General features: G+C 40.2%; 2 protein-coding genes across 4 annotated transcripts; one reads left to right on the top strand and one right to left on the bottom strand.

Annotated features, from left to right (window-relative positions):
* Window positions 1-869: 869 nt before the first annotated feature.
* On the bottom strand, window positions 870-5,791 carry wdr77 (WD repeat domain 77). Its single transcript, XM_041981600.1, has 10 exons — window positions 5,395-5,791; window positions 4,863-5,048; window positions 4,647-4,788; window positions 4,220-4,269; window positions 3,653-3,723; window positions 2,100-2,157; window positions 1,745-1,816; window positions 1,550-1,658; window positions 1,402-1,470; window positions 870-1,324 (listed from the first exon to the last, which is right to left on the bottom strand). Exons 1-10 carry the CDS (start codon window positions 5,477-5,479, stop codon window positions 1,177-1,179), a joined length of 990 nt encoding a protein of 329 aa, XP_041837534.1. The 5' UTR covers window positions 5,480-5,791; the 3' UTR covers window positions 870-1,176.
* Window positions 5,792-8,353: 2,562 nt separating this feature from the next.
* Window positions 8,354-23,258, top strand: LOC121636933 (protein polybromo-1-like). Of its 3 annotated transcripts, none has more exons than XM_041980802.1 (30): window positions 8,354-8,439; window positions 11,612-11,759; window positions 11,885-11,982; window positions 12,098-12,245; window positions 12,330-12,479; window positions 13,084-13,200; window positions 13,284-13,352; window positions 13,444-13,542; window positions 13,636-13,721; window positions 13,811-13,896; window positions 14,004-14,220; window positions 14,802-14,943; window positions 15,091-15,185; window positions 15,288-15,567; window positions 15,806-15,911; window positions 16,032-16,671; window positions 16,755-16,966; window positions 17,049-17,228; window positions 17,382-17,539; window positions 17,638-17,889; window positions 17,972-18,117; window positions 19,488-19,645; window positions 19,780-19,963; window positions 20,198-20,399; window positions 20,489-20,690; window positions 20,850-21,002; window positions 21,529-21,690; window positions 22,080-22,129; window positions 22,484-22,697; window positions 22,855-23,258. In XM_041980802.1, the coding sequence occupies exons 2-30, from the start codon at window positions 11,622-11,624 to the stop codon at window positions 23,016-23,018; spliced, it is 4,908 nt and encodes a 1,635-aa protein (XP_041836736.1). In that variant the 5' UTR covers window positions 8,354-8,439; window positions 11,612-11,621; the 3' UTR covers window positions 23,019-23,258. The 3 variants fall into 3 exon arrangements, with proteins under 3 accessions (XP_041836736.1, XP_041836738.1, XP_041836737.1); XM_041980804.1 differs by having other exon boundaries at window positions 21,532-21,690; XM_041980803.1 differs by having other exon boundaries at window positions 11,612-11,663.
* The last annotated feature ends 181 nt before the right edge of the window (window positions 23,259-23,439 follow it).

The following is a 23,439-nucleotide window of genomic DNA, read 5'->3' on the forward strand; positions in this document are numbered from 1 at the left end:
TATAGATATACCTGTTTAATCAGACCACTGCCCTCATTTCAGTCTACATACATGAAAGGGATGTTGAAAACTTTGATTTCACACAATTTAAATCAGACTAATATGTTTGTCTTCATTTTAAAAGTCTGGTTTTTATTGGACCAGATGGCTTACTGAAACAGAAAACAATGTTCACAAGTGAATTAATCAGCATTATTTAACAAACAAGACGGCTGTTAAATTGGGTCAGCGCCATCATTTAAAAATCATTAAAGTGTGTATTCAGCATCAGCCTGCTAAATGTAATCTTAACTTCTGGGTAAACTGACCACAGTGGTCACACACGAACACACAACTTTGCTTTGGAGCATATGGCGCATATGAGTGATGTTTACCATAACCAATTCATGAAAGCAAATGAGGTGAAAGGGTCAGTTTATCACAGTCCTTTTCTAATCCTCACACATTATTTTCAATAATAAAATAAAAAGTGAGTAATAGTGCAAGTAATTGCATATAATGTGTGTGTATATATATATATATATATATATATATATATTACATGACTGTGTGCTCAGTCATTCAGGTCACGTTAATCCTAGTAGCTTATTCTGGTTGGTTAATTGTACATGTACTTTTTTCATATCATAAATCTCTTGGGATAATACTGTATGCTAAAACACATTTTAGTTACACATGGGGCAGTAAATGACAGACCAATCCTCTGGATGAAAGTCATCCTCTCTATGTGGACTTTTTGACTTCCTAAAGCCAAAGCGGTCAACTTCTCACACCCACTGAAGCAATAATCCTCGATTACAAAGAACAATTACCGCCTGTACCTTTAAACATTTTTGCAGAGTTGAGTCTGGGATGAAAAACTGACGCTATTGATTGTTTTAGGTTTCCTTTAATGTAAAATTATGCAATACAAATAGATTGCCTCAAAAGCAGTTGCACAGAAATATTATAGTTTGACAGTAGTAGCTCAAGTTTGGCTGACATGTGACTGGGACAAATGCACTAATACAGAGTGAGAAAGATGAAGTCCAAATATTGTGCACATATATATTTATTATGACAGTGAGACGTAAATCTGTTCCTCCTGAATGACGTGAATTTAACTCTCTAGATACACATGGACAGCCCACATAAGTAGTTATTCTAGGACATTCTTTTCAAAAGGTGGCAATTAGTCTAGGACGAGGAGTTTGGAGGTCCTGTAGCTGAACCCACTGTGTGGTGAAGCACAAGATGATCCCAGCCTACGGTTGTGAGGTTGTCTGAATCACCATGAAGCCAGCACACACCTTTCACAAAATCCTGATGTCGCCGATCTCTGAGTCTGCAGAGCAAGAATATTCAGTTAGTACCTTCTGTGGTGTAAAAGACTCAGGTGTGTTTTTTAGTATTTAGACTTACATTTCTTGCATATCAGAGTTCAGAACAGCGAGGGAACAGTCGTCACTAATGGAGGCCAGTAAGGAGACACTAGGATGGACAAAAGTAGTCATTATTTTATAGAGGAGCCATAAAAGTCAGTGTGCAGTTTTGACTAAAGAATACTGACCTGTTAGTGGAGAAGGCAAGGCCATTGACTCTGCGGCTGTGGACATCCATTACCCGGGTTGGCTCAGTACCCAGAAAATCCTTCACAGTCACCCTGCCCAGCTCGTCACCTACAAAACAACAGCGTGTTAAAAACAACATACAGGAGATTAATTAATCTCCTCTGTCCATCAATAAAACTGCTGATGGGCTTTACCAAAAGCAATGGTGCTTCTGTGGTGGGGGTGCCATGCTACAGTAGTGGGAGAGCAGCTGGGAGATTCAACCTCTGAGATAAAAAAAAAAAAAACAGGAAGCAGAAGAAGCATCGTCACATTGTATTACTTCTAGGGAAGGACAGGTAATTATGTTTTGACAGTATACGTTATCCGTACTGATTTTTGTTGTTCTTATTCAGCTAAATTACTGCGTTAAGATTTAACATGTTGGTCCATCTGAGTCTATGGTTTCTAATATCTTTATGGGTTCATCCCAGTACTGTCAACATTACAGCTAAATACCATGAGTGAATTTTCAAAGCTGGAAAAACAGGTTGGAAATTGGTACCTTACCTATTCTTGAGGCAGGTTTATTTGGCTTCCTCCTATCCCACATCAACACACGGCCATCCTGACAGATTGAAGATAAAATTATCATTTTTATTATAAATTTAATTATTATAAATTTAGTTTAAAGAAGTCAGGTTTTACATTACTCTCCCTTTTTTTAAAAATAAATAAACCACAGAAAGAACTACTTCAGCAATTCCATCCACTTCCATTTTCTCATTGTGCATACTTGCCAAAACTTTCACTTGCTTCAAGTCGATGAGTTAATTAATCTACATGGCCAACGTCCGATCATCATGAGATTTCCCTGTCCAATTATCATGTGGTCTCTGGTGTGTTACGAGCCGGTTTGTCCCGATAATCTGCTCCGAAACGGGTCGTAGCCAACATTTAACATATTCAATATTTCAGAGCCGATTTCTGAGGAACGCCGACAACTCGTTCATTCTGACTGCGTGGGTGGTGACATGGTATGGAATGTAGCCAATCAGAGAGCGAGCTGGCTGGGGAACAAGGAAATAAAGTCCGTGTTCACGCTGTCTCCAGTTTGTTATTTTTTACCATCTCTGTATTTGTCTGTTAACAATAGTTCCAAGACCACCATCATTCCCTCGTCCCTTCCATGCTGGGTGTTGTTTTCCGATTGTTACTATGTTTCCTCTTCCTCGTTGTTTGCCGGTTGTTGCTATGGTTCTTCTTCTACGTTTCGACGTTTGTCCGGTTCGGAGGACTAGATTGTGGATGAGTTGTGGGACAGCATCGTCGTGTGTGTTGTTCTGTGATTAGATTTTCAGAGCACACCACACAGTACGCTCAAACCAGATGTTTTTTATCTTCAAGTGTGAGATCTCGACCAGATAATAAAATCTCATAAGATTAAAAAATCATTATGTGTGTACCAGGCTTTAGCCTCATTCTTTTGTTGTATTCAAACAATGTGAAACTCTCTCATCTAATTATTCATTATCCATTAAAGATACATTAGGAAGTTGTTTTGGCTCTGTAGATAACTACATCCCCGTAAAGCCAGTATAGTATAAACATGTCTTCAACAGCACATTAGAACGTAATCATAATTCATTAATTCATTATCTGAACTGCTTCAACCATTAAGGGTTGCAGGGAAGCTGGAGCCTAACCCAGCATTTAACAAGTGAGAGGCAGGGTACGCCCTGGACAGGTCACCAGTCCACCACAGGGCCAACACAGAGAGAGAACCACTCATGCTCATAATCACTCCTAGGGAGAATTTAGAGTGACACAATTAACCTAACATGCATTGGATGGTGAGAGGAAGCCGGAGTATTCGGAGAGAACCCAAGCACACACGGCAAGAACATGCAAATTCCACACAGAAAGGCCACCGCCCCCCAGTCAAGGCTCGAACCAGCGACGTTCTTGCTGCGGTGCTAACCACCACACCACCGTGCTGCGTAATGATAATGTTAACCATAAATAGAGCAAACAGCCATAGAGAAGAAATAAAATCAAACTAAATAATAAATCTCCCTGATTTAACCTCAAGTCCTGTTGGAACAATGCAATCAATAACATACTTGACCACAGGAAATGAAGAGAGACTCGTCTGTAGGACTGCAAGCAACGCAATTAACAGGCTGTGTGTGGACTGTGGGGAGAAACAAGAAAAAGAAGGAAATATTTGTGTTTACAGTCTACTATAGATTACCTTGCAATTTGTAATTTTTCAAATTACTTATATCAATATTGTGTGATACAATAAGGGGAAAAAAGTCTAAATGACTGAAGTTTTGGTGATATAATTTGGACATATTTGGGTAAAAATGAGGATAGAAAACATTCAAATAAGGATATTTCTACCAGTGCCAGAGTGTAACTATTAGCAATGTACAAGTTGGAAATATAACTTTTTTAATAAAGAACAGAAGTGAATGGGTAATTTAAAAAAATTAGAGGAGGTGTTTTTCACACTGGAAGCAGGTGCACAGGAAGATAGAACAAATCCAAGACAGCAAAATAAGCTCCCATGCAGTACTAGACCATCACGCAAACTCATTTACAAAATCAAACTTTAGTTAAAAACATTTTTATTTATTAAGAAAAAAAAGAACTGTCTGTTAAATAGTTTTTAGATGTTCCCTTACCACTGAAGGTTGTGACAACTGTTTCCTGACTGAGATCCCACACTTTAATTCTGTATCAGAGAAAGAAAGTATTGTCAGTGGATAATGTTTGAATGAACCCATAAAGCTGACATTCAAAACTGAACCAATAAACACACATTTTCTGCAATGACACATGAAACTGTTTGTGTGAAAGCAAATCAAACTCAAGGGAAAATAGAAAACAACAACAAAAAAACACCTCAATCTTTGACCTCAACAGTGAGAGTGTGCAGTGACTATTTTATGCATTTTGTGGATATGAGCTTGTGCTCTTGAAGTAAGGTAACATTGCAAAAATAAAAAATAAAAAAATAAGTTGTTCTGAATGATCATTTTATGCTATGATAATCTGATCTTCAGGATGACAACATTCCCATATGTAAAAAGTGATGTATAAGAGTCTAACCGGCAGTCCATGCTTCCGGTGACGGCACTGTTTCCTCCAGTTATGGGGCTCACTGTGGTGACAATATGGTCATGGTCATGTTTGGTAAAGCGGTTCACCAGAAGGCGCTCATCGTCAGCCAGTTCCCAAAGCTCCAAAGCACCTGTACAGTCCAACAAAACCAGTTTAAGTCAAACAGTCATTTGCTAATTCAGCTTCAATAAAACTGCATATTACCTGAATCTGATCCAACAATAACTCCCTTTTCAGCCACCCATTTTACATCTGTGACACCTGTCTCTGTCTGCACACCAGCTTTGCAGAACCCTTCATTGGGGGCCTGCTTAGAGTCACTGTAGATCCATACAGATCCCTGCCAGTTCCTGCCAGTGAGGCTGGAGGAACCGAGCAGCAGGGTGCCATCTGTGAGGTGAACCAATAGGAAACAATAAATTTTTCATTCAAGCTTAATGGCTGATCAAACTGAATTGTTTAAAGTCTTTATCCTTTAGGCAAGCAATTAAGTCACAGGGCAGTATTTATTTAAATAACAAAAAGAAAATTGTCTGAAATATTTGCATAACTACAAAAAGTTGTCAGATTGCTGAAAAAGCCCTAGAGAAATTAATAAATAAGTAAAATTCTCTTCAACAATCAAGGAAACTGCATACATGTCAAATTCGGAAATTGTATTAACTCAGATGAGATACAAAGTAAAAACACCACGTGTTTTTCCGAATACCCTCCAGCTCGCTGCCCTTTTTCCTACCTGCTCTGTACTGAGCCGCACACAGATGTTTCTCCATACATGCAGGAGCATTGGGGGGTATATTCCACCGGTTTTCCTTGATCATGCTGATGCCGCTTGCAGTTTTCAACCCAAAAGCACACGAGAAATCTTCTTGCAGCTAAGATTTTTCAAATTAACTTTAGCGTGAGCTGTACCCTTAGCTAGCTAACCCCTGTGTTAAACGCCACCGTTTTTGTCTTTGGTTTACTCCGACAATACTATAAACTATCGTATCATAAAATCACAATGGTGTCTGTATTCTATTTAAATGTGTTACTTAAAGTTAGACATTAACGAATGAATGAAGAAACGAACAGTAACACATGCAGCACACTTCCAGCGCCGGTTATCTTCTTCGTTGGTGTCTCTTCTTCTTGGGGGATTTTTTAGCAGTACATACGTCAGACGGGCGGGTTACTGCCTTCCGCGGAGCCAAGTAAAAAGAAAAAAACTCATTCCAAATCAAAATGTACACAGAAACAAACAAACAAACAAACAAAAAAAACTCAGTTACACTTAATTAAAAAATTGTTTGTTAGGAGAGAGAGCCCTTGTTTCATTCGTGGTCTCAGTCAGGTTATTCAAAGGCTATAGATAAGGGGACAGCAAAGAATAGATCACAGCATTGAATGAGCTCAGGTAGTGTGTTTTTTTTAATTAAATGTAATGTCATTTGATTTATTTGGCAGACTTACTTTATTTGACAGCATTATTTACTCATTTACACATGAGATAACAACCTTGCAAAAAGTAATCTTAAGGAAATAAATACAGAGTGCTTCCAAAGAGTTTCCATAAGGTTTTCACTGCCTTTCTCTTGATCTTCTGCTTGGTTGTTCCAACCTCAGCACCAATATAATCACTATCTGCACATGTTCAAACCATTTTATTCTAGCCTCTCCGACTTTGTCTCCAAAACATCTAATGTACTGTCCCTCTTCTTATTCCTGATCCTATTCATCCTTATTACTCCCAAAGAGAACCTTGACTTTTAATCTCTGCTACCCTCTTGTCTTTTCTTAGTCTATATACTATACAACATAACCACTGTCTTGTACATCTTCATTCTTTTAATTTATCCACTAATGATGCCATATTTACATCAGTCAGAGGGGCTGAACCAGTATTTTTACATGAACACTTTACACATGTGTAATTTACAAGCAGGACTTTCATTTGACCTATGGTCACGTGCCGTGGGTAATGACCGAAAGAACAAGATCACGAATACAAGCGGCCAAAATGAGTTTTCGCCACAGGGTGGCCGGGCTCTCCCTTAGAGATAGGCTAAGAAGCTTGGTAATCCAGGAGGGGCTCAGAGTAGAGTCGCTGCTCCTCCGCATCGAGAGGAGCCAAATGAGATGGCTCGGGCATCTGGTGAGGATGCCTCCTGGACGCCTCCCTGGTGAGGTGTTCCAGGCACGTCCCCCTGGAAAGAGGCCCTGGGGAAGACCCAGGACATGCTGGACGGACTACATCTCGCGGCTGGCCTGGGAACGCCTCGGGATCCCTCCGGATGAGCTGGTGAATGTGGCCAGGAAGGGGGCAGTCTGGGTTTCCCTACTTAGGCAGCTGCCCCCACGACTTGACTCTGGATAAGTGGCAGAAGATAGATGGATGGATACTTTTACGTCTCTGCTCTTGTTCTTTTAATTGTGATTTGTTTAGTGTCTTCCACCTACCTACCAAACAACTTAATCTTGGTATTTATATATGGGCATCTGGTATGTGTCTTCTTTATTTCTACGAATCATGAAAACACTCTTATTTATATCATATTTCATATCATGTTCCACTCCCAATGCAAATCAAATAGAAAGGAGCCAGTGTTACTCAGACTGAAGACCACAAGATGAAATGCATGGATATGATTCACCAGTAAAAAACAAACCGTGCACACAGTTTGAGCAGCCTTGAAAGATCATCAATATACAAGTTAAAGAGAATTATGGCTAAAACCTGCCCATGCCTGACACCAAATGGGGCAGAAACACAATTATCTGTTATATTCACAAAGTCTGATGATCATACCAGGAAGCCAAAAATTCTTATATGTTTGGGCACCCTTCTTGTACATAATAATACATTACAAAATGTAATGTTTCCAAAAGGGCCTGTTATTTGAAGAAAGAAGATCTGTAATGCACTCTGACATTTAATACCACAATAAAATCGAAGATTAAGGTGAACAAAATTGAATTTTTTAGTTCAAAAGTTACAAATGTAGTAGTTAATTGTGTTTATCAGCTCTTCTCTTTTATCCTGTGTTCCACATATGCAAATGATTTGTTTTATCAGGTCTGCCTGAGCTATCTGTCCTCCCTGCAGGTTTGTAAGATAATGAGAAGGTCATAGGGCTTCTAGCTAACAATACCTACACCTGGGTGCTGCAGGATGTCTTCCTAGGTTTTAACCATGTATTCATTTTTCTAATTCACACTCTATAGGTTTAGAATTTGAAGCCCTTCTAAAGTTTAGTCTTGTCTGCACAATGTGGTTCTGGAAGATATCCAAGCAATATAACATCAAACAGGACTCATAAATAAAAGTTAATAAAGTGATTTAATGTATATGGCACTCAAATATAAAGCAGATGTGTACCTTTATCTTTATCTATAATTTTTTTTTTCTTAGACCAAAATCACAAAGTATAATGGCGAAGTTAAAAAAAATAAAAAAATAAAAACAGGAAGTCTACTGGACTCAGTGGGCCATCAACAACGCCAAGACTAGATGTATTTATATTTTAATTGATTAATGTGCCATGGATAAGGTTTCTGATAACTAAAACATTTATCACTACATGTGGATATTAAAGAAATCACACCCTTATGTTAAAATGGAGCAAATGTTTCAATTACAACAACGTCAAACCATTTGTACGTTTATTATGAAAACACGCAAACGGAAGTGGCGGTTAAATTTTCGATAACTTCACATTTCTGTCCTTCTGTCCAAAATCGATAAGTGATTGGTTTTCTTGGTGGTTAGGAATTTGTGGGTATACCACCGTGCCCACTAAAGGTAAGCACGGAAACGTGTCAAGCGGTCAAAGTGAATTACGTCCCACCAAATGTCGTGGATACCACGTAACAGTAGCTTTGTAACGTTAGTCGTTGTTAGTGATGCCTTTGTCTGAACTATGTCATATTAAAGGCCAGACGTTGACTACAGCTAACGTTAGCGGTTTTCAGATCTATACCTGTCCACGCTGAGTGACAGCGGGTGGACGGCTGCTGCTGGGTATGCTAGCTCGCTGCTGATGTGGGCACCCTGGACTGCAGCCAGCTGCTACGTGACATTTGGGGGAGCTGTTTGTGTCAGACCTCCAGACATCATTGGTCAACCGTCAATAGAAATGTCATTTGAGGTGAAAGCGGTGACCTGGTGTGGCCCTCTCTCTCTTTTTATTTTAGGTGAAAGTAAGATTAATTAATTAATAAAAATAAATAAATAAAAAATGACGCGAGGGTTTATTAAAATTTGCCTGGCTTCTCTGTTGCAATATTATGCATCAAAATGTAAAATCAGTGTCCAGCAATATTTAGATATTTAAACAGGGCTCTGAGTTCATATGAGGTCACACATGTATTTTGCAGTTATGGCACGTGAGGGTGTCTTTTCCTTTTTAATCAGTTCTTTGTGCAAACAATATCAACATATATGAACTTATTTATTTTTTCACAATAGAAATTTTAAAGATGGATAGAAATGCACATGTGTGAACAATCACAGCAGCGCAGGCTCGTTATTTGATTTCAAAACATTGTTTTCACATTTATTTTTCAGGCAAGTCAGACTTTCTGCAGAGTACAGGCGGCATTCAGTGACCTAAAGAGCTTCCTTTTAAATTTCAGCCTAGACAACATTTGCATTTTAAAAGAACATATCCATGCTTTTGCTTGCAGTTCAATCCAAAGACATTTTATGTACTCTGGTATGTGCCTAGAAAGCGAATTGTAGTACAGACTTCCTGTTAAACAGCTTCTAAAAAAAGAAGAAAAAACACTTTGTTCTCCCATCTTCTACTGCTAAATGGTGTGCTGGCTAAGAACAAACAAACAAATGCAATCTGTGTATTTCTGACCTACATTAAACCATGAAAATATGCACTGCTCAAAAAATTAAAGGGAACACTTAAAGAACACAGTGTAACTCCAAGTCAGTCACACTTCTGTGAAATCAAACTGTCCACTTAGGAAGTAACACTGATTGACAATCTGTTCCACGTGCGGTTGAGCAAATGTTGGCATGAATAGACAACAGGTGGAAATTATAGGCAATTAGTGGTAGCATGAGATGGAGTCTACAACCCACACAAGTGGCTCAGGTAGTGCAGCTCATCCAGGATGGCACATTAATGCGAGCTGTGTCAAGAAGGTTTGCTGTGTCTGTCAACGTAGTGTCCAGCACATGGAGGCACTACCAGGAGACAGGCCAGTACATCAGGAGACGTGGAGGAGGCCGTAGGAGGGCAACAACCCAGCAGCAGGACCGCTACCTCTGCCTTCGTGCAAGGAGGAACAGGAGGAGCACTGCCAGAGCCCTGCAAAATGACCTCCAGCAGGCCACAGATGTGCATGTGTTTGCTCAAATGGTCAAAAACAGACTCTATGAGGGTGGTATGAGGGCCCGACGTCCACAGGTGGGGGTTGTGCTTATAGCCCAACAATGTGCAGGACGTTTGGCACTTGCCAGAGAACACCAAGATTGGCAACTTCGCCACTGGCGCCCTGTGCTCTTCACAGATGAAAGCAGGTTCACACTCAGCACATGTGACAGATGTGACAGTCTGGAGACGCCGTGGAGAACGTTCTGCTGCCTGCAACATCCTCCAGCATGACCGGTTTGGCAGTGGGTCAGTAATGGTGTGGGGTGGCATTTCTTTGGGGGGCCGCACAGCCCTCAATGTGCTCGCCAGAGGTAGCCTGACTGCCATTAGGTACCGAGATGAGATCCTCAGACCCCTTGAGAGAACATATGCAGGTGCGATTGGCCCTGGGTTCCTCCTAATGTAAGACAATGCTAGACCTCATGTGGCTGGAGTGTGTCAGCACTTCCTGCAAGACGAAGGCATTGATGCTATGGACTGACGTTCCCCAGACCTATATCCAATTGAGCACATCTGGGACATCATGTCTCGTTCCATGCACCACAGACTGTCCAGGAGTTGGCGGATGCTTTAGTCCAGGTTTGGGAGGAGATCCCTCAGGAGACCATCCACCACCTCATCAGGAGCATGCTCAGGCGTTGTAGAGAGGTCATACAGGCATGTGGAGGCCACACACACTACTGAGCCTCATTTTGACTTGTTTTAAGGACATTACATCAAAGTTGTATCAGCCTGTAGTGTGTTTTTCCACTTTAATTTCTGAGTGTGACTCCAAATCCAGACCTCCATGGGTTAATAAATTTGATTTCCATTGATAATTTTTGTGTTTAATTAGAATACTTCATTCATTCAGATCTAAGATGTGTTATTTTAGTGTTCCCTTTATTTTTTTGAGCAGTATTTGACCTTGTACTGCTGCTCCTACATGACTCTTGTCAATACTATTCAATTGACCACATGATCACGTTCAATCAAGTGAAAGTGTGAGCTCACGTCTCAGCAGAGGTTTAATTCTAGTGCCATCTCTAAACGTTTTTTATGATGGCTGTTTTTGACTGAATTATTTTCATTGTTGCGCCTCAGGTCTAAAAGTGTTGATGAATACTTGAGAAACATTCATTTTCCCTATTTTCTATTTCAGATGGATGAGATGTTGAATTGCTTGCTTAGTATTGTGACTGTGACAACTGTTCAACATCAATTTCTGGAATAAGTGATGGAAATGCCTTGCATGTTGTGTTTTTTTTATATGACTATTAATCTCTTTATTGAATAAAATTGAATAAATACAAATGGATGCATGTGTGCATCTCCTTTCCTTTTTGACTGTCTGTTAAATCAATATAAACATCAAATTATTCAGTTGATGTTGATCTATTGACTCTGTGAGAAGCTGTGGGACCACATTACCCTTCAGCTCATGTCGAATGTTGAATATACTTTGAATGAGTAAGTCCATTGTGCTTCCGCATTGTTTTAGCTTACACACTCTACTTAAATTGCAGCTATGTGTAGTTCATTTCTTAGTGTGAAGTATTTTCCTAATAGTGTTTTTTGTTACTTAATTGGAGTTTGTCTTCTCAGGGGGTTCGTTATGGCTCTGAAAAGGAGACGGGCGACGTCCCCCTCTAGCAGTGTGAGTGGAGGAGATTTTGACGATAGCCAAACTTCGTTAATGTCTTCACTTGGGAGAAAAAGGAGAAGGACCTCAAACATTCCAACTGTGGATCCTGTAATTTTACAAATTTCAGTTACTGTTTTTAGTGAGCTGTGAAAATTGTTCTACCACATGGATTGAAGTGCTTGACACGAGGACCGATGCGGATCATTTTCAGTGTTTTGGTCCTTGCCTTGCAGATTGCGGTGTGTCATGAGTTGTACAACACAATCAGAGACTACAAGGATGACCAGGGCAGGATGCTGTGTGAGCTGTTCATCAGAGCTCCCAAACGAAGGTGAGGACGGGGATGAGTGATGATTGAACTTGTACATTTAAGTACACCCTGCAGATCCTATAATGTCAGTTGGGTTAAAACAGATGCAAGATGTGCAAGTCCCTTTTTGTTACAGGAACCAACCAGACTATTACCATGTGGTGTCTCAGCCAATTGACATGATGAAGATCCAACAGAAATTAAAGATGGAGGAGTATGATGATGTTGAGCAACTAACCAGTGACTTTCAGCTTTTATTCAACAATGCTAAAACTTATTATAAGGTAACCCTGAATCACAAACAGTTGAACAAGATTTACAAGGTCCTGGGTGCAACTATCAAATAAATTTGTCTTGTTTGCTTATAGTCAGAAAGTCCTGAATACAGGGCAGCTTGTAAGCTGTGGGACCTTTACCTGCGAACTAAAAATGAGTTTGTTCAACGGGGGGGGTATGATGAAGATGATGAAGAAGGATATGATGCACAAGATAACCCCGGAGGTTCCACTGAAGATGAGGTGACAGTTATAGATTTATTTAACTTTAGTTTATTCTTGGTTATGTATAATTAGGCTATCAACAACAACACAAAAATCTGTTGATTAAAAATAGTGATTTTAGAACTTAAATGCAAATTTCCTTCATAATAAATGTAGGTTTGTGTTTCATAAATCTGGCATCACAATAAAGTTCATATTAACACTTCTATGTGTAAAGTGCTCACATTTTGTATGAAAACTCTTCTAATGACTATTATTTGATGTACTTAACACCATTGCCTCACAGCAAGAAGGTTCCTGGTTCAGATCTCCCTGTGCATGTGTGGGTTGTCTTTGGTTACTCTGGCTTCCCTCTATGGTTAAAAAATGCATGTTAGGTTAATAGGTAAATATAAATTCTCCCTAGGAGTGAGTGTGAGCATAAGTGGCTGTTTGTCACTGTGTTGTGCCTGTGATGGACTGGCGTCCTGACCAGGATGTACCCTGCCTTTTGCCTAATAGCAACTGGGATAGGCTTCACTGTTCACTATATGCAGTCTGTACTGTGTCACTGATACAGCATTGTGTACCCGTACGCCTGTATATTCACTATCTAACTGATATGCCTGCTTGTAAATATTAGAGTGCCCCAACCTGCTTGAAAGAAGTCCTAGAGCAGCTCCTTGATGCTGTTGTGTCTTATACTGAACCTACTGGTCGTCTCGTCAGTGAGCTGTTCCAGAAGCTTCCCTCCAAAATGGTATGAACATCTTCAGTATGACTTGAGATTAAACATAAAATGAGTGGCTTTGCTTTCATTTACAGTTTATTTTCTTCTTTTAGCAATATCCAGATTATTATGCCATCATTAAGGAACCAATAGATCTTAAAATCATCGCCCAGAAAATTCAGGTATACAATTACAATTTTATTACACAATACTGGTGTGGTGTTTGACATTATTTAGATTTTTTACACGTCCAATGAAAACTTTTTCTTTTAGCTGGGCCACTACAGGAGTGTCAATGCCATAGCTAAAGATGTAGACTTGCTGGTGAAGAATGCAAAAACCTACAATGAGCCTGGATCACAGGTTTTTAAGGTCAGCGTGTACCTAAGCGTACAATACTTAATATAGCATGTCATCACCAGTGTGACGTATTTACCTTCTGTATAACCTATTCACCTGTTTCAGGATGCTAACACCATTAAAAAGATTTTTGCACAAAAGAAATCGGAGATTGAACATGGAGAACCAATCAAATCCAGCATTCGTATCAGGTACTGAAGTATTAACACTTGTGGAAAGTGAAGTTAGAAGTTGTGTTAACTGTTGATTTTTACCTGTTGTGTTCTTCCACTTTTCTAAGGAATAAAAGGTCTGCCCAGGGAGACCGCCTCTCAGCAATCACTATGGCCCTTCAATATGAAAGTGATGAGGAGGGCATACTCTCTGGTACTATTTCACCTCTTCCTTAAACAGGGATGATATGTTTCAACGAAGATGCTCTGTTCATGTGATGAGAATGCTGTAACTGAATGGTTTTCTCTTCCTGAACTCAGGGTCTGTCCACTATGATGAAGGGGAATCTGAGGCAGAGAGTATGACGTCAAACATAGACATGAGTAACCCCATCTTCCAGCTCTATGAAGCCGTGCGAGGTGCCAGGAATAGTCAAGGCCAGCTGATTTCTGAGCCTTTTCTGCAGCTGCCCTTCAGGAAGGATTACCCTGACTACTACCACCAGATTAGCCACCCCATCTGCCTGCATCAGATAAAGTATGGCAGAAGTAAAAGTGATGTCGCTCACATTAGGGGGAAAGATATGTCACAATTATTATTTTTACACATGATCATAGTACAGTTTGAGTTAACAACGGACTTAACGTGTTTTGTCTTTTCCCATCAAATTTTTTTAACATTAATTTCTGTTTCTGTGCTTTTATTTTATTTTATTTTTGTCAACTAGAATAAATAACACAAAATGCTGCAATTCACTGACATAATGGTTTTAATAGAAAATTAAACAGGGAATTTGTTTAGTAAATGTATTACATTTGATTTTTGTTCTAGCAGAAAACTTTTTTTATTCTAGTAAAAACATGCATTAATCTTTTTAATAGCACTTTGCCAATTTTTGCTTATAAAATGCAAGCACTATCTGTATGAAAACCCAATCTCCTTAAATGTTATTTTATTTTTTTTGCATTTTTGTTTCCCTTTTTTTTTCTTTTGCTTTATTTTCTCTAAAATTTCTCATTTATTGTTTGTGGGAAAATATGGCATCACACACACTCACTGTACAGTACAGTATTTCTGTGCCCCCCTTCCCAAATGTGAGAGCCCTTAATTCCCCACAGGAATAAAATGAAGAACAACGAGTATGAGAGTGTGGAGCACATTGATTCAGATCTGACGCTGATGTTTGAGAATGCCAAACGCTATAATGTTCCTCACTCCTCCATCTACAAGCGTGCACTGAAGCTTCAGCACATCCAGCAGGTAAGTCGAAATGTTTTCATGTTGTGTTCGTGCAGCTGTGTTGGCTTTGCTGGGACATCTGCTGAGAGGTTTTAGAAAGATTTCTATCAGTGTTTAAAAACTAGTATTATATTGACTGAATTTATATGTTACCTGTTACCTGTCTAGATTAAGAGAAAGGAGCTTTTACAAAGAGATGATGATGATGGTGACAGCATGCTCTCCTCTGCCACATCTGACACCAGTAGCACAAAAAGAAAAAGGTGATTGTTTCACAGACTTGTTTAACTTTATGAAGCTGGTTGTGTGTGGAATCAGAGCTTTTGTGAGACAGTTTTTTTTTTTGGTTTATATCTGGTGTCTAGCCACAAGAAGAATACAAAGAAAAATCGAATGAAAGCTCTTTTAGCTGCTGTGGTTGATGCCCGTGAAGCTGGCACAGGTCGGAGGTTGTGTGACCTCTTCATGGTGAAGCCTTCGAAAAAAGATTACCCTGATTACTACAAGGTTATTCTGGAGCCAATGGACCTCAGGACCATCGAGCACAACATCCGGTCAGAAAAGTACATGACTGAAGATTCTTTGGTGGAGGACATGAAGCTAATGTTTCGCAATGCTCGACACTACAACGAGGAAGGCTCCCAGGTGATGTTGTGGTTGTGTTGCTTGTTATTGATGGATCAGTGTCTTTTCTCAAACTGCCAGATCACCGAAAAGCAAATTTGTTTCCTGTTCTTAAAGACTAATCTACCTGTCAGTCTTTGAGCAGGTCATTTAAACAAGATGGTCTTCTTAATGTCACAAAAGTCATAGTTAAATAACAACCTGCCTGTAAAGGAAATTTTAGAACAAAAGAGTTTAATAAATCTTGATGTTTCTGTAGGTGTACAATGACGCAGACGTCCTTGAGAAGATCATGAACGACAGACGTAGGGATCTTGGGCCAGTAACTGATGATGATGATACAATGTCACCAAAGTTAAAAATAAGTATGAGACTTTTTCAGCCAGCCAAGCTTAACTTGATATATTTATGTACTGTAATCTAAGTGAGTATGTCAATGTTTTATAAAGAATATCACTCACACAGGTTATTTTATTTTATTTCAGGAAAGAACAACATTACTCTAAAGAAATCCAAGTACTTAACACCCTTACAGCAGAAACTAAATGAGCTTTATGAAGCTGTGAAGAACTACACAGATAAGCGGGGTCGTCGCCTCAGCACAATCTTCCTACGACTTCCATCTCGTGCTGAGTTGCCTGATTATTATCTTGCCATCAAGAAACCTGTGGACATGGAGAAAATCAAGAGCCACATGCTGGCTAATAAGTACCAGGATGTGGATGCGCTGGTGGAGGACTTGGTGCTGATGTTCAACAATGCCTGCACCTATAATGAGCCAGAGTCTCTGATCTACCGGGATGCTCTCTTGCTACACAGGGTTCTGTTAGAAACAAGGCGTGACCTGGAGGGAGGAGATGACGCCCACATGCCTGACGTGCCCCGCCTCATCCAGGATCTTATCCGCAGTCTCTTTGTTTCTGTGCTCGGTCACCAAGACGATGAAGGACGTTGCTACAGTGATTCACTTGCCGAGATCCCTGCTGTTGACCCTGCAAACCCAGAGAAGCCCGCTCTCAATTTTGAGATTATTAGGAAAAATGTAGAACGGGGACGCTACAAAAGGTTGGATGTATTTCAGGATCACATGTTTGAAGTTCTGGAGAAGGCCAGACGATTGAATAGGTGAGGTGTTGTTGAAAACAAAATCCTTCACAATAAATTGAAAAGAAATTCAAAGTTTATCTTACATCATACGTACATTGCAGGACGGATTCCGAGATCTTTGAAGATGCAGTGGAGCTGCAGCAGTTCTTCATCCGGATTAGAGATGAGCTGTGTAAGAATGGAGAGATCTTGATGTCCCCTGCCCTCAGCTATACCTCTAAACATCTGCATAGTGATGTGGAAAAGGAGAAGAAAGAAAAGCTTCCCAAAGAGTTTGAGGAGGACAAAATCAAGCGAGAGGAGGAGAAAAGGGGTACTCTCTGAAGTATTTATTAAAACTAATTCTGCATACAAACTGAAAGCCTTGTTTAATAGAAAATGTTTTGACTTCCCAGAGGCTGAGAGGAGGGAGGACCCTGCTGGAGGTTTGTGGCAAGTTCAGCGTACATACAGTCAGGACTGCAGCTTCAAGGATAGCATGTATCATGTGGGAGACTATGTCTATGTGGAACCTGCAGAGCCCAATCTCCAGCCACATATCATTTACATTGAACGCCTTTGGCAAGATGACACCGGTCAGTATTTAACTCAGATCAGTTATCAGAATTTAAAAAGAAAATATTTTACGTGCCATTCCATAGATTATTGTCTGAAGTTATTCTGCACATATGTTTTAAAATTTGGAGCAGATCTAATTCAGTCATTTTTCCCATCTTTCATGCACATAGGGGAGAAGTGGCTATATGGCTGCTGGTTCTACAGGCCAAATGAAACATTTCATCTGGCTACAAGAAAGTTTTTGGAGAAGGAAGTTTTTAAGAGCGACTATTACAACAAAGCTCCTGTCAGCAAGATTCTGGGCAAATGTGTGGTTATGTTTGTGAAGGTACAAGATTGCTGTCCCCATCTATACTTATATTGGAATATGTTGCAGAAAATGGCCCCTTTGTTTTGAGTGCTGACTAAATTTGTTTGGGATTCAAGGAGTACTTCAAGCTTTACCCAGAGGGATTCAGGGCAGAAGATGTCTATGTGTGTGAATCTCGCTACTCAGCCAAGTCTAAATCCTTCAAGAAGATAAAGATGTGGACTATGCCCCTGAGTTCTGTTCGGTTTGTTCCCCGAGAAGTACCCCTACCTGTAGTCCGTGTGGCTTCTATGTTTGCCACCAAACAAGATGAGAAACCTCCAGAAATTGTAGATGACAGCAAAATGACAGATGGTATTATAGACAAGGTAAATAGCCTCACTGGTTTCCCTGTGAAAATGGACAGTGTACACCTACTGATGGAAAAAAAAAAACTATTTGTTTCTACAGGAGAGGGAAGATGTCCCATTTGATATGACCAATGGGGAGCCAGGGTGTCAGTACTATGATCAGCTCTGTTACAACAACACGTGGCTCAAAGTGGGAGACTTTGTTTACATTGCTTCTCATGGACTGGTGCGTCACCGAGTGGGCAGGTAGAGTAATCGTTCAGCTACTTTATAAAGTGAGTATGTAAATGGAAGTGCTCTTTAAAGTCATGTCTTCATATCCTTCTATAATTTACAAATATTAATATAGTCCTTAATTGTTGGAGTCTATGACATTCACCACCCTTTTTCCTAATCACCAACATTTTTTTTTTTTACCTGTCCTGTCTAGCATTGTAGTAAAAAGAATTATGGTCTGGTTGCTGTGTTATGCCAAACAAATTTGCTTTGACAAGGTGAGGTTTGTGAATATAAGCTCTTCATGATAAGCTGATTCATTTATTTATTTATTTACTTTGAATTATGGAATCTATGTAATCTTGCTGGACCAGACCAGAGGTGACAGAAAAAGAAGGAAACAGCAAAAAGAAAATCAGAAAGAAAAAAGAGGGCAAAGAAACACAACAGATAGAAGGCAACGACCCTTCAATCCAAATTATCACCAGACAACCAACTGCTGCACCTGTACCAAGACACACCAGAGAATTTCCTACAGCTTTTAAAAAGAACACAGAGCTGACAGTAATCAAAAGTTTCTAAATTATAACCAAAACATGAAACATATCACAAACGTATCACACCAACAACTGAAGTACCAGATACTCGCAGAGAGAGAGAGAAAAAAAAGTATGTCTTAGATATATTAGTGTATAAACCCACTGGACAACTCAGTGACTGTGTCAGCATGCAGAGTATGAGCAGTGATCAGTGATGAGGAGTGGTGAGTGTGATCGTGCAAATGTGACCACACCTCTACAGAGCCTAGAGGCACACTAGGGTGGCCCAGAGACCCGAGCCATCAGCAGCAATCCCGGAGCATGAACCCAAGCCACCCCATCACGAAGACAACCCCGAACCCACCCAGAGGGTGGCACAGGAGAGCCCCAGCCAGAGCCCCCCGTGGTCACGGGGTACAGGTCCTGGCAGGCCAAGATCAGCACCCATCGACCCCACCAGGCACTGACCTTCCAGGGCGGCCAGAGCGAAGGGCCCAGGGCCCAAAGAGCCCAGAGACAACCCCCTCCCCAAAAGGCAAAGAGCCCACACCAGCACCCACCCTAATGTTCCAGCTGCACAACCCGGGAACCAGGGCACCATCGACCACTCCCCCCATCCCCCTCCCTCCCCCCTTCCACCCACTCCCTCCTTCATCCCTTACCCCCCTAACCACCCCATATAACCTCTCACTCACAGCCTCCCCCACTCCGTACCCACAAACACTGCCTTTGACACACCCACATCACATTAATCACCATTCTACATATATGTTTTTTTTTTTTTTTTTTAAATACAGGTAACAGCTGCATAGACACAATTGCATTTTTATAAGACAGCTTACTGATTTTTGTTTTTAACAGAATTGAGAAAATGTGGATGCGAGATGGAGCAGGCTATTTCTTTGGTCCCATCTTTATCCACCCTGAAGAAACAGAGCATGAACCCACTAAGATGTTCTACAAAAAGGAAGTGTTCCTTAGCAACCTGGAGGAGACCTGTCCCATGACTTGCATCATAGGTACCCTTCAGTGCAAGAAGTTAAACTGAATGCCAACTTTTTTTCCCTTTTTGTTTTTACTACAACATGCTACAAGGTGTAATATGACTCATAACTCAAATAATCCTAATCCTAAAATAATCCTTGTTTCACAGGAAAGTGTGTTGTTGCGTCCTTCAAAGAATACTTATCATGTCGACCTACAGAAGTGCCTGAAGCAGATGTTCTTCTCTGTGAGAGTCGCTATATTGAGAGTGAAAAGCAGATGAAAAAGTTCAAGGGTCTTAAGCGTTTTTCACTCGCTGGGAAGGTGGTGGAGGATGAAATCTACTATTTCAGGTGAACATCCTAAATACCCAAACAGTGAAATCTATTGGCCTGAACTGTTTTACAGAATGACACAGTTCACTCAGAGACAGTCCTCCCAGATTATCTGGGTGTAAGTCCTGGTTGTTTTCTTCTTATAAGTTATCTTTTATGTTTTTGTTTTTTATTTTAAATGAATGAAAAATTATGATCTGTGACCCAGTTCTTCCGAAATGTATTCCTTTTTATCATGATTGTTTTCTAAAGGAAACTCATAGTCCCCCAGAAAGAACCATCACCTTTGCTAGACAGAAAAATTGAGGAACTGGAGGCCAAATTTGCCGACATGACAGATGAAGAGCTAGAGGATCTTGGTGATGATGATGGGGACCTGGGGGACCAGTCTCTTCCACAGATGCAGTCTTCTTTGTCTAGTGACATGGATATCATGCCTTACACCCCGCCACAGGTCAGGGTGAAAGTATTCAGTTAATTAAGTAGTTAATCAGCTGTTGGCACTGCTGTAGCATTTTCACCTTCTCTCATGTTTGGTTACAGTCCACTCCTAAATCCATAAAGGGGCTCTCAAAGAAGGAAGGCTCAAAGCGGAAGATCAACATGAGCGGTTACATCTTGTTCAGCAGTGAGATGCGAGCAGTCATCAAAGCCCAGCACCCAGACTTCTCCTTTGGGGAGTTGAGTCGTCTTGTTGGCACAGAGTGGAGGAACCTGGAAAGTTCCAGGAAAGCAGAGTATGAAGGTGATATTAAGTTGCTATTAATAATCCATAAAACACATAATAAAATAACCTTTCATTTGTTCCTCAGAGAGGAATTTTATTTTATTGCAGCTGCAAAGGGATAAACTTAGATAAATAGACATTGCACAAACCTGACACTTCTCTTTTACTGTGTTGCAGAACGAGCAGCTAAAGTGGCTGAGCAACAGGAGCGTGACAGGGTCCATCATCAGACGTCCCCTAGAGCAGGTATCCCTCTAGGGGCACTGATGGGGGTGGTGCCTCCCCCAACCCCCATGGGGATGCTAAATCCCAGCATGACGCCTGTGTCAGGTAACCCCTCATAGATGCAGATGGATCCCCAGTGTACATTAGAGGGATGGAATAAGAAGCTGAACTGCTAGGATTATTCACTTTCGAGTGTCACATTGCACCCAAGTCATCTTGTTTGCAGTGGTGCAGTCTCATAATTCAGTTTTCCATTGCTTCTAACATGATATGATATGCATAAGCTCAAATAATAAATGGTGTATAACACCCATGGTGTCTCAACCTTTGCATCATGATAAAATCCACATGGTCAACATTATTACAGTTTACCATGTAGGATGTTGTGCATGTAACAACAGAGAATGAAAGACTGATTTACACCATTTTATTAATATCAGCTTAATTCTTATTTTATTGTAGTGCATGTGTGCTAATTTGTTTTTACAGAACATTTCCTATATTAGAGCATTTTATTACAATTCTTCGAGTTACAGTATAATTTGCATATTAACAAATTAATGCATGTTTGGTACTAAGTGCATGTTTTACTGATGCATGTTGTTTTGTGTTACTACTGTTCCTTCCTAAGAAGGTATGATGGGTGCATATAGGTCAGCTATGATGCCCCTGGAGGGCCATGTTGAAAGCATGATTAGTATGACTGGCATACCACCACATCACATGGGGGTGCCTGTCTTTACCCAACATCTTCTGCCTGTTATGCCTGGGTTCCATGGGATGACATCTTTTGGTAAGAGTGCTGTCATAGCCACCCCACCTGCCATGCAGTTGCTTCCTGTCTACCAATCTGACTTGCTGGAGGGGCTACCTGTATCACTAGGCTGAGATCCCTTATTTTGAATTAGTCAGTTAAAAATGCATAGTCTGAAGTTCACTGTCAGCTTCATTATCAGTAAGCTTGATAGTAGGAAAAAGAACAACAAAATGACAACAACCATAAATGTTTTTACAACCTTGACTGTATGATAAACTGACAAGAGATCATTTAATGATTGGCTTTCTAAGAGGTTTTACACACCTAAAATAAAGTTTGATTTCTATTATAACATTTTAAAGAGTATAATTTAAATTGCCAGCTCAATTTTTTTGAGAATGCCTTGATGTTGAATATCTTTACAGGGGTCAATGGCATGGGAGGTGGAGCTGCAGGAAACATTCATGGATCTCAGGTAACCTGAAAGGAAATAGTCAATGCAACCCATGTGAAATATTAAATGTTTGAAATGTGATGAAGCATGGACTCAGATATGTCTTTGGAAATGGATGAGATTGTTGGTAAACATTGTGAAATGGGTTTGATTAAAGGTAAACTAAGGGTATTGTTTGCAAACTTTGTGTGCTCCTTATGTTCACACCAATTTATTGTTTTTCCGATTTCAACAAAGTTTTCTAGGATGCTGAATCTTAAACTTAAACCCCCAATAATAGACACCATACACTATATGGTGCTTGAATTGTTGGGACATTTAAAAAATTATTTTAGTTTGAATCAGAGAAATAAGTTCTTAACATTTTTTCACTAGATGGGTTTCATGGGCCCAGGACAGCAAGCTCCACCACCGTACCCAGGACAAGGCCAGGTGGGACAACCTGCACTTCAGCAGCCCTCCACACCGGTGTTTGTGTCCCCACCAGCCAAATCTCAGCGTCTTCTTCACTCTGAAGCATACCTTAGATACATTGAGGGCCTCACTGCAGAGTCTTCCACCATCAGCAAGTGGGACCAAGCCCTCACAGGTGAACCTTTTTTTCAGTTTGATGGTCAGTGATGAAACCTACTAAAAATGTTGATGCAAGCAACCATACAAACATATCTTGACATCAAACATTCACAGAACAACTTATAAATATGTATAGTTGTCCAATAGGACCTAAATTAAACATTTCATTTCAGTTCAGAAACAAGACGTACGCCTGACTAAAGAGCAAGAGAGTAAACTACCATCTCACTGGTTGAAGAGTAAGGGGGCCCATAAGACCATGGCAGATGCACTTTGGCGACTGCGTGATCTGATGCTGCGAGACACCCTCAACATCCGTCAGATGCACAACCTGTAGCATTCTCATATCACGAGCCTCTTTTCCCAAACCTGTGTGACAGGATGAGGTTTAAGCTCACTAAAAGTCTTCATTTTGTGTTGTGATTTAAAAATTAACTCTTTGTATTCATAAGGTGCTTTCTGTGTTAATGCTCTTTTTGTTTTACATTTCAGATATAAACTTCCAAGTGCATTATTGTTAGCCCGTCTCTGTGATAAAGGCCTTCATGTTTTCTCAATTAAAAATGTTAAGAATTCAGTTCATTTGTATTAATTTACAAGAGACAATACCACCATAAGGTACCTTTGAGACTTCCCTATTCCCCCTCAAAAAAGCGAAGATTTTCCTTTTGAACTTCATATTTATTGTATTGAGCAGATGTTAAGCTGTTCAGACTGCATATTGATCAAGCTCCCACACTTTTTACAAATTAACTGCA

This window comes from Melanotaenia boesemani, chromosome 3 (assembly GCF_017639745.1).
Source record: "Melanotaenia boesemani isolate fMelBoe1 chromosome 3, fMelBoe1.pri, whole genome shotgun sequence".
NCBI classification, from domain to species: Eukaryota; Metazoa; Chordata; class Actinopteri; order Atheriniformes; family Melanotaeniidae; genus Melanotaenia; species Melanotaenia boesemani.

Coding starts and splice junctions, on each gene's coding strand:
- LOC121636933 (XM_041980802.1), top strand. CDS start 11,622: ATGGCTCTGAAAAGGAGACGGGCGACGTCCCCCTCTAGCAGTGTGAGT. Junction 14,944..15,090: donor AGCTTCAGCACATCCAGCAG/GTAAGTCGAAAT, acceptor TTACCTGTCTAG/ATTAAGAGAAAGGAGCTTTT. Junction 20,400..20,488: donor TGCCTTACACCCCGCCACAG/GTCAGGGTGAAA, acceptor GTTTGGTTACAG/TCCACTCCTAAATCCATAAA.
- wdr77 (XM_041981600.1), bottom strand. CDS start 5,479: ATGATCAAGGAAAACCGGTGGAATATACCCCCCAATGCTCCTGCATGT. Junction 2,158..3,652: donor TCTTCATTTCCTGTGGTCAA/GTATGTTATTGA, acceptor TCAATCTGTCAG/GATGGCCGTGTGTTGATGTG. Junction 1,471..1,549: donor CTTGCCTTCTCCACTAACAG/GTCAGTATTCTT, acceptor TGTCCATCCTAG/TGTCTCCTTACTGGCCTCCA.